At 53.9% G+C, this 11,076-nt stretch overlaps 1 protein-coding gene across 2 annotated transcripts in view; it reads right to left on the bottom strand.

Moving 5' to 3' along the window:
* Positions 1-7,051: 7,051 nt before the first annotated feature.
* The window catches only part of LOC311209989 (transmembrane protein 263-like), a 187,694-nt gene continuing 183,669 nt past the window's right edge, over positions 7,052-11,076 (bottom strand). For both annotated transcript variants that reach the window (XM_084287642.1, XM_084287643.1), the window contains one exon: positions 7,052-7,591. In XM_084287642.1, the coding sequence (XP_084143768.1) occupies positions 7,305-7,591 (287 nt within the window). In that variant the 3' untranslated portion in view covers positions 7,052-7,304. The remainder of the gene's footprint in view (positions 7,592-11,076) is intronic.

Genomic DNA, 11,076 nt, shown 5'->3' with positions numbered 1-11,076 from the left:
GGCCGGGGCCCCCTTTTTGATACGGACTGTTTTGAACTGTTGCCTTATTTTGTTTTCTTTCGTTTTGTTCCACCCCCCCTCCCCTCACCCCCCTTCTTTCTCATCTTCTTCTCTCCAAAATTTGCACTAAATCTTGAGCGGGAATCTCAATGGAGTCCAGGGGAAGCGACTGCTGCCCCTCAACACGTTTCGGACACAAGAGGAATCGGGTCTCTCCAAGCAAGAGCTAGAACTGTGGATGGGTAACAATGTTTACAAAAACACACAAAATGTATAAAGCGACCTTCAAGCTTTCCAAACCGAAGGGTACCTGGGGTACTGTACTTTTGCACTGTTTACTTTTACAATGTAAGAGGTAAATATAAATTTAATTTATGAATGGTGTCGTCCCCTCCAGAGTAACTCCCCTTGACCCCGATGAGCAGGTTAGACTGCAAGATGAACGTGGAACAACCTCCTTGTCTTCGATCTCAGTTCAATATGTCTGTTGAAGTCATGTTATTGGGCTGGGCAGGCAGTCAGCTGCTCGTACATGGTTGTTTGGTAACACCTGTGATATTTCTTCGTGCCAAAAACCCACAAAAGAAAAAGAAAAACAAAAAAATTATTGGGTGGTTTGGTAGAAGCCCAACACATTTAATGCTTTATTTCTGTGTTTTCTGTAAATAAAAAGTGCAATAAAACTGACCTGGGGGGTGAACATCAACTGAAAGACCTCAGTAACTGCAGCTGGGGTGGATGCACCGACAGGCAAAGACCGATGTCTCCAGACCCACCTGGCTCCTCCGGCGCACGGGAGCGGGCTGGGGCCAGGGACCTTGCACCACGGCCCCTCAGGGGCGGCAGGGAACCGCGAGTCACTTCCTTCGGCACGTGCATGTTTGCATCTAAGTGTGTAAAAATGCAAGTGGTTAAGCCAAACGCGAGAACCTGTGGTTATTTGCAGACGTGAGAGCTTGCTGGCCTGTGGAGAGGCATGGGACTCGCTGGAGTGCCTGGCAGCAGACCCCCACGGCCCCAGCCCCATCAGCCTGCCCCTCATTGCTCCTGCTGGTTTTAGGCTCCCCCCAGTGCAAACATTGGTGTTCTCTGCCCTGGATGACCAGAGCAAAGTGGCAGCAGCGCACCCGAAGCCTGACACAAGATGTGGTCAGTCTGTTTGAACATCACCCACTAGGACAGCTCACTGACTCACCAGCCCAGCAGCCAGCCCTTGAGGCACGTCCCAGAGCCCAGCTGTGGAGCTGGTCCCCAGGGGAAGGAGCAGAGCAGCCCCTGGCAGTTTCACAGCTCTGCCCCTCAGGAGCCAGGCAGGGACTGGCAGAAAGCCCTGCAAGGCCAGCTACATCCACCCATGGCTGCACACCCCAGTCCCCACAGTAGCATTGGACCCGCTCCAGTGGCACTTTGGCCACCCAGAGCCCACCTACCTGGGCAGGTTTCCTCTCCAAAGGCACCTTCCGAGGTCTGCTGGCCACCTGTGCTCTTATTCAAGAGAGGGTGGGACTGGGTGCTGCACACAACCATCTCTGGGCAAAGCCTGAAGGAAAAGCAGCAGCTACAAGCAACTTTCCACCCTCTTTTCCCCACCTTTAAAGACCTCTGAGGGGCAGGTGCTGCAGCTACACAAGGTCAGCTCGTTAGCAGCATGTAGCAAACAAGCTTAACTTGGCAAAGCTGCCTGAGCTGGGCACTGGGGGGGGAAGAGGTGAGCAGGGTCGTGAATCTGATGGCCTCCCCTTCACCTGGCTCCTGCCCTGTGAGCAGGACGGTGTCACCACGCTCTGGGACAGATCCGTGCCCCATCAACTGGAGAGCCACCCACCCCAGGCATTTTCTCCTTCCTCCTCCACCACCAGCAAAGCATCAGCCAAATAAATGGCTTGATTGCCCCATTATTAGCTACTAAATTAATCCTTTTGTCAGCACTTAACGAATGCCGAGCTGTTGGCTCCTAGCCTTATCCCAGTAAAAGGGCCACGGGCCTTGAAGCTGCCAAATTCCTCCTCCCTCCTCAGCAGTCCCAGAGCTCGGTGGCTTCTCCGCTGCACTGCCATCGTCCCTGCTGGAGGGCTGCGTGTTCCCAGGAGCCTGGGGCAGCTCTGCCGTGGGCAGGCATCCGTGCAGTGGGTGAGGTGGCCGGGGTGGCTGGCTGTGCCCATCCCAGCACCCGTGCTGCCTGCCAGCAAGCAAATGCATGCGTCTGGCTGCTCTGTGGGGCTGCCCTGCAGCTGTGGGGAGGGAGGTAAAACCCCCTCGACCTGCTGAAATGGCAGGCTGCTGCGGGGGGAAGGAGGCTTCTCTTTGCTTCCTCAGTTGGGAGAAGAAGCTGTGCAAACCTGCAAGACAAAACGGCAGCTGTAGAGGCAAAATTTCCTCTCCTTGGCTGCTGGGATACCACTTCTGTGGCTCAGCTAGCCTTCCTCTGGCCTGAATGTGCTCACACGCGCATTTTTGGTCTTTAAAGCAAAACAAGAAATCATGTTAAAAAAATCTTCCCCAAACTGCTCTTGCTATTCCAATCAGGAAACCTGCTTGCAGCAAAATGGCTTTTGAATCACGGTTGAAAGCCGTGTCCTAGTTTAAGTGGGGATTGAGCCTCAGCCCTGCTTGGTGCCTCATTTAGAGCCCTTAGGGGAGAGATCTGATTTCCCAAGGAATCTCTAACATCTTCGTTCAACTGTGCTTCCTCTGCCTGTTTTCCCCCACTGGAAACAAGAAACAGCGCAACAAAGATTTTTATCCTCAAATTTTACTGTAATTAAAATACAGAGATGCAGAATATTCCCAGAAACACACTGCAAAACAAACCAAGCAAACGAATTCAGTAGGAAACCAATTACAGACAATGAAATGATAAAGAACCAAAGTGTCCTCTGGAGCCCAGCACCATGCACGGGACTGCGCGGCCGCAGCGCTGGTCCCAGGCTCGCACCGGGCTCCCGGGGAAGCAGAGACGAGCCCCGTGCATCCGTCCCGAGAGCCCTGCGGCTCTCTCCGTCCATCTCCACGTTGACGCTCACGCTGTTATTTTTACCAGGATTGCTCTGCGATGGAGACACAGGGATGACCCACCCACAGGAACAAGAGCCAGCAAGGAAACCCAGAGGGAAAGGAATGGGGTAAGATTTTCCAGACACGAACACGGGCGGACAGAGAGGGGTGGAAGACATGCACTCCTCTCCCAGCCAGGGGAGCTGCGGGAACAGTCGCCCTCTCTGCCCTCCCAGCCAGCACGAGCACAGATGTTTGGACAGCTCTATCCAGGGGCAAGAAAAAAGGCTAAGGGAGGGGAAAAAAAGAACAATAATGGGATAAGCAAAGGGGAAAAGGGGGAAAGTAAGTGCTAGCAGGCTCCCCTCTCAGCTGGGACATGCCCCATGGGCACAGGGAACACCCAGCTGTGGTGGGCACAAGGCTGTGTGTAAGACCCACCCCAGCCCCACCGCGAGGAGATCACGGCAAAAGCCTGGGGGAGAGCTGGAAAGGTGGAAGGTAACGGAGGGGCTGAGCTGGCATTTGGGCCATGCACCCATTGGGCTTATTGAGCTAGCTATATGGAAACACTCGGTAATCGTCAGTGCTGTGGAAGCAGGGCCCCGGCCAAGAGTGGAACCACACCACACCCCCAAACCCATGTTCTTCCACTTCCCTTCCGTGCTCTTCCCTAGGGCCAACTCCCTCATGTTCATCCTCTGATTCAGAGCCTGTCCGAAGAAACAAATTCCCTCCTTGCTCCTCCTTTTCTCGCTCCCTGACTCTTCCTCTCCCCTCCCCTCCTCCTGTCACCAGGACACCAGTCATCTCCCTTGCATGAGCTCTTCATCCCTCTGTCCACCTCGAGCTTCCCCCTTCTTTTTGTACCAAGCTCCCCATCAGTGGGATTTATAGAAAATACAGTTTTTAGCCCTCTGCCACGAAGGGGCTGTGGGGAAGGCCTGCACCGTGGCCTGGCTGCTCTCTGTGGTGGGGGAGGAGGGAAGGGGGGTTTCCATCAGCAAGCAGTGACCTCCCCATCCCAAACAGATCCCAACGTCATGCACCCAAGGCTGCCAGGAAGCATCTTTGTGGTTAGATTGGTGCCACCAGCCCTGTTTTTCTTTCTGCTCTGGCACAGACAGTGCCCAGAAGAGCAGTGTGGGGCCAGGTCACCAGGCTCAACCACACAGGCCTAGCATGCCAACAGGGACACCTTCCAGAAGCCTTCCTTTGAGCCCCGTGTATTTATGTATTCCTCTATGCTCATTAAGCAGTACGAGGCCCTGTTTTTTGGGTAGGTTTGATCTTCTAGCCCTGCCTGCTAGTTTTCCCTTTTTTAGCTATTGTTGGCCCATGACTTCTCCATTAGCCGGGCTCAAAGAGCAGTTCCCCTCACACCTCTCCTCCCCTTCTCCAGGCCACCCTCCGAGGAAATGGCAGCTCCAGACAGACAGGGAGCCTTACGCCATTTACTGCAGGGTGTACTGAAGAGCAGACCTGAAAAGATGGGAAACCCTTAGGCCCTCCTTAACGCACTTTTATCATACTTTCCATGCCTGCAGACAACGGCCTGGAAAGGATCTATTCCCTCCCTCCTGGCAGCAGGAGCCTGTGTGGGAGGCTGGTTAGCCAGAGCATCATGAGCTTCCCTTCACCTGCCCTGGGGCAGCTGGAGAAGTGAAGCCCTTACACAGTCTTCTCCTGCCCAAAGCCTCAGAGAGGCAGTTAGAAAGACTGTCCCCTGTCCCAGTTGGTGAGAAACCATCTTTCTAAGCAGGCTGGTGACAGCACAGGTAGTTATGCACAAGCAACTTTTAGCTCTGGGGCTGGAGGTGGATTCAGAAGCAGTCTGTGATCTGGCATGAGAAATGAGATGTGCTGAGGGAGAGCGGTGAGCAGAGATCCGTGCAGTGCAAACTGCCCTCCAGCTTTGCAGGGCACTCGGTACAAAGGAAGAACAGACACGGTTTCTTCTGGCCTTGCTAACTGCCACGAGCATCCCAGCAAAGTGCAAGCACACATCAAGACCTGATCTTCCTGTGAAGCTGCTGCCTTCAGAGACAGAACCAACACATCTGGGTCAACTTGGCCTTCACAAGAACAAAAGAGACAAAGAGAGGAAATGCATACTCATACTGAATGCTGTTTCCTCTTCAGAAACAAAGACGTAGGTTAAACCACTCTCATGCTATCAAGAGTAACATACCGTGGAGATCAGCAACCTCTTGCCACTGCAAACGGCAGGGCCACTACCCAGCAAGGGGCATGGAGAGAGACTACTAACACCTGCAGGACTAACACAGGGACACGGCGACTGAAGTCAGGCCCCAAATGTGGATTTAATAAAGGTCGGAATCAAAACTGTTTCACAAGCCCGAGAACAATCAGTCAAAATGGGGGTGGAGGGGTTATACTTAAACACTCCCTGATGTTTGAGTCCTACGCGTAACGGAGCAGTCAGGAAATGCAATGACCTCCAACAGGAAATGAAAATCAAGGAAGTTGGCTTCAGTGTCCAAAGATTGGGCAGAAAGTAAACAAACGGCATAGACAGGAGAAAGGAGATTTTTCACATTCCTTTGGTTTCAGTAAACTAAGCTGTTGGGCAACAGAGGGGAAACCTTCTTCTAAAACATGATTATTTTGACCAGGACCCTATATAAAACCTATGCGCTGGATGTGCCAAGGATGATTGTGTGAACTCCTCCGCGGCAGTGGCACAGTTTTGCTTACCTGGCTGAAAACATGCCTGTGGACTGAGACACACACACACACGCTACCACATATGCATATCTACAGGATACAGCACGAACACTGCTTCACTTGCCTACGCATCCAACGGCTAACAACCTAGGCTAAGAACCTGCCAAAGCCAGGGAAGGCAGAGTTAATGTTGGAACCCGTGGCTTTCCCCATCCTGGGAATTGCAGGGGACCTTGGAGTGTGAGTGTGTGCACGTGCATGTGCGTGCATGTGTGTGTGTGTGTGTGCACGATGTCTCGCAACCCCTCGAGCGTCACAGGCCAGGCTGAGGATGGCGATGACTCCCAGATGGATGCAGGTGTCTGGGTTTCTGCGGCACTGAGAGTTTGGGTGGGATATTTAGTGCAACACGGTCGTTTAGAGGGGCGGGGCTGGAGCCTCAGGAGCAGCACATGGAGGAGTTGCTGGTGCCCTGCGCAGGCTCGCAGCTGCTGTAGCGTGCTCAGCCCCTTGGGGAAGCATCCTCCGAAGCAGCACATCCTGCTCCCAGCCAGGCCACCACTACCAGGGTGCTGAGTCAGGGGAGAGCGAGGCTCTCGGCTTCCTCTCCCTCCCTGGAGCAGAATTCGGATGGCATTTGGGAACACTCGTGGTTACCAGTGACATCTGTGAAGTGAGAGCGTGGCCTACAGCCAAAATGCCCCTGTTGCAGAGTGGGATACTGCAGGGACTTCAAGGGTCATACCCAAGGGTCTGGTTTGTGTCTCCGTGGTGAGGGCACCTCTCCCCTCGCACCAGTGGAGCATCAGTACCTGTGCTGTAATATCACAGAGGCCTGGCAGGTGCCACTGTCAGCGCTTTCCCCAGGTGGGCACACACAGCAGGTTTCATCCTCCCGCCTCTCCCCCTGAAAATCTGCACAGAAGCTGGTGACCCAGGACATATGATACTTGTGTGTGGCATCATCCCTGAGCTGCTCTGCTGAGCTCGAGGGTTCCTTCTCTGAAGGGTGCAATTCAGCCAGGGAGTGAGTGACTGGGAGTAGCTTGTGGGATGGGTCCTACAACGAGAAGGTAAGAGGTACAGGGCAGGTGGGAGGCTTCCCCCTTTTCACAGCATCTCTCCTTTGTGTCAGTGGGACTTCTACTCTTTTCCTGCAGGCAGCCCCCCCAGGCACACCTCCCAGGGCAAAGGGAAACGGTGTTTCAGAGGCTGTCTTCCCTGCTGAAGCTGAATTCAATACCTAACCCACACTTCAAGCCAGGCATAATTCTCCCCCGTGCCCCCTTGTCCCCCCACCTTCAGGCAGATGGAGCCCGACACCCCCTCCCAGCCCTCCGTGCTTCCACAGAGGAAGAAGGGAGGAAGAAGACTGCGAGACAGAGACAACCGTGCCTTGAAAGCCCTGGGAGCAGAGAGGGTTCCCAGCAGGTGATGGGGGTGAAAGGTGCTGACAGCGGCTCTGAGAGCTCTGAGCCAGGCAGGCGGTGCTGAGCAGGCCGCAGCCGGAGTCTGCTCGGGTGCTGTACCCTCCCTGAAGCGGCTGGTTCCAACTCAAAGAGGTGCTGTGCAGGGGGAGAGTGTGGGCAGGTTGATCTTTCGGAAGGGAGCTGCTACGGGGATTAGTCAGCTTTGTCCTTCTTCTTTGCGGTGAAAGGGACTTTGCTGGCGACGGCGCTGCCCACGGCTCCGACGCCGCCGGTCACCGCTGAGACGCTGCCCTTCACCAGTCCAACGCCAGCCGCGGGGACGCTGGTCACTGCTGTTTTGGTGAGCTCCAGGCTCTTGCTGCCCACCCAGGCGACTCCTCCCAGCGTGGCGCCCACGGCTCCCCGGGTGATACTGAACAGGCCGCCCGTCACTCTCCAGATCACCCCTGCCTGCGGCTGCGGGTGGTCCTTGCTGGCATCTGTGGGGACAGAGAGAAAGGGAAAGTCAGCAGAGCTCGGGCTCAGGGCTTTCTTCTCCATGGGCAGCTCCTCCAGCACAGGAGGCTCTCCACCAGGGCACACGCTCCCACATGCCAGAGCCTTGCAGCCCCTTGATGCCCCAGGGAGGAACCGGAGCGATCCCAGACCTACAGCGTGGCAGGAGAGGACTTTGGCAGGCAGACGATGGGAGCAGAACTGCCCACATGGCAGAGAATGAAAGGCGTCGGCTCGGTTATATCCCCACACACAAGTCTCAGCGCTGCAATTTAAAGCAAATCCCACTAACGAGAGATGTAATTCCCCTCCCCTGCGTGTTGACTAATACCAGTAAATGACAGAGACCGCTGCCAACATGGGAGGCACGAGCTGCAGACAGCACCAGCTGACGTTTGCGTGGCCTGCAGGTCCCCGGGAGCATCTGCTTCAAGGTAGGTCTGTGCTAATGTCAGGTGAGGGACTGAGGCACAAGGCAGGCCTCTCTGCCAGAGCTGTAATTGAGCTAGCAGAGATAGCAAACCGCAGTACAGACACAGCGACACGGACGTCACCTCAGGTTGTACAAGCCCTCCAGAGATCTCAGCGATGTATTTAATAGCGTTAAGACTGTGCTGGTGTACCTGTGCCAGCTGGATGGAGGCCAGCACAACATACCCACCCAAGCTGCCGTCGTACCTGCCCACAGCCCCGCAGACGTCACCGCTCACAGCTCACCAGTTCTTGGGGAGGGGGGGACTCAAAGCTGGCAGCCCCTGTCGGCCCCCACACAACCCCCTCGCTTTGTGCCGCACACGGGCGGCAGAGGAGGAGCTGTTCTTTTCGTGGGACGAGGTATTTCGGCGACTGCCTTCTGATTCACTGCCAGTTCTGTACACGAGATGAGTTACTAATAATTGCAAAAATACAACAAAGCAATTGTGGCAGGAAAAAAAGCAAGCACCAGCTGGGAAGACAGCAGCCCTGGAGCAGCAGCATCCCTTCTAACCTCTTCTAACCCACTACCTACTCAGAACAGAGGTTGCACAGTGCTAATGTAGCAAGAGGGCTTTAGCCTCCTTCTAAATGCACACCCCATTTCCTCTTTGATGCTCTCACGTTCCCCCCCACCCTCTTTCTCCGAAGCTCTCTGCTACTTGAGAAGAAAGACCCTTGTTTATCTGCTCACCGCCAGCCTCTTTCTTTGGCTGTTAATAATATTCCAGGCAACAGAAAATTTCTACCTGGAAAGCCCATTTTGACGTCTCCACCCACTGCCATTTCCACGCAGATTAGAGCCAATATTGATTCAGGCAGTGGACCTCCTTTGCTAGCAAGCAAAGGCCTTGGGAGGGCTGGAAGGCTGGTGAACAGCTCATCAAGCTGCGGGGCCCCAGCACGCTGCACGCCCTGCTTGATGGAGATGTCAGACCTATTCAGTCTAAGCAAACATCTTCCTTCTGTTGTTAGTAACTCGTCTCACCCTGCGTCTTTACCACATCTGCTATTCAGCGTACTTCTACCCAGAGATACCACGAATTTGCTGGAGCACAGACCGTCTTCCCCTTGTCCACATGACACGCAACACAGTGGGGTCTCTAAGTGCTGGTGGAAAACAACCCATTTTTTTTTTCTTCCTTTTTTTTTTTTTTTTTTTAAGCAAACCAACCAGAAATCTGACAGAAAGCAGCAGCAGCAGGGCACAGATTTTACCCTTGGAAGCACTGCTTGCCCCAGGGTGCTGGATGCAGACGGCTGAAGGGACAGCCTGACCTTGCCACAGAGATCAGAGCTGCTGCCCGCATCACGAGCACACGGGCGGACTGCGGGCCAGTTAGTCACACCGGGGGCTCCCGGGCTGCAGCGGGTCATTTGTAGGGTGGACGGGTGCTCCAGGGCACCGAGGAAACGATTTAAGATGTCTGCAGATTCAAATGGCTAACTTTTAGACACTCAACACATGAGTTTAAGTTAGGAAATTTGATTCGCTTGGCTCTGTTTCTAGTCAGGGAAACGAAGGGCGCTTCTTCGGCAGATTTAGATTAGGCATGAGCCTGAATTAGGTGCTGTGATGATCCCTTCCTGTTCATTTTTGTGTTCTAAAATTCTGCAGATTTTGGAGCCTTTGCATACATTTTGACCCGAGCTTCACCCAGGCTTTGCAGCAGCCTTCCCTTGGGCCCCGGGCTCAGGACAGTGCCTGGGAGCAGCCCGGTGCTCACCAGCTCCGATGACTTGGAATAAAGGCAGCCTGGAAAATCAGACTGGTTCTGCACATGAATGCCATCCTCAGCGGGATGGAATGACGTGGGTCTTGTGCTCCCACTGCCCTGTCCAGGGAGGCAGGATCCTTTGTGTCCCTCAGAGGACTGCAATGCAGAAGCTCTGGGCATTAAGCAGCGTGCTCAGCTGCAGAACCAAGAGCTGTATCAATGCAGCAATAATCTCCTTGGCTCTCCCATTGCAAACCTGTCTCTGAGGCTACCTGCAACACCTCTCTAGGAGGCTTTAGGCCTTGGCCCACATTTCTGGGGCCGCGGGAGCTGCTCAGCTATCAGGCCAACACCAGTGCGAAAATCGCTCAGATGCTGTGTTTGCCTGCGGGTGGATAGCCCAGGGACCAGAGGGGAGGAGGCAACTGCAGATGAGATTAGGGGGGATGCTACTCTGCCAGCAAAGAGCTAAAACATATCGGAGAAAGTGTCAGGAAATATTAATGAAGAAAGACAAGGACAAAGGTTCTTTCTGATTAAGCTAGGCAGAGTCAACAAAGCTGCGGCATCCTGGAGCATCAGTGCTTGCACGCTGCCTGCACCTGCACCTGCTCTGCAGCTACTCCTGTGGTCCTTAAACTCACAAGTAGCAGGGAAGAAGGATGGAGGACCTGGCCCTTGGAGGCTTCGAGGCTGTTTCAGGAGCATCCCCAAGGCTTTGCCACAGAACAGAAGCTGTACCACCAAAAGAAGGAGAAAATTAAAAAATCTCAGATTTCAATCTATAGGAAAAGAAAAAGTCCCTTTGTGACCCCAACCACAAGGGGACACGTCCTAAACTGGCAGCAAGCTGAAACAGGTCGTATTTGCTCTATACTCCAGAGGATGTGTCGAAAGCTCTCTAGCCATCCCTGGTTAGTTTGTCTTCAGGACTGCAATAAACCCCATAGTAAGCTGTCATGTAAGATAAGCATCGGATTTACAGTGCAAATTAGTCTCTCAGACAATGGAGTGAGCTAAGCATTTTGTTGGCACAGAGGAGCCCAGATTAAGGGTGAGACAGACAGCAGAGATGAAATACACAAAATAATCAGAGAGACAGACACACAGCCAGAGCACGGGGGCAATTCTGTTCCCTGGAGCCCGCTGCAGCCCATGCTGCTCATAAAAACTCTTCACCATCTGTCAAGCCCTTTTTCTTTTCTATCAATGACCCGGCCTTTTCAAGGGTCCCTTCAGCTTCGCTTCACCCCATGTCAGCTCAGAACAGAGGAAGA

Source organism: Netta rufina, assembly GCF_964035555.1.
Source record: "Netta rufina genome assembly, chromosome: 5".
Lineage (NCBI taxonomy): Eukaryota > Metazoa > Chordata > Aves > Anseriformes > Anatidae > Netta > Netta rufina.
This window is presented reverse-complemented; position numbering and strand designations above follow the sequence as displayed.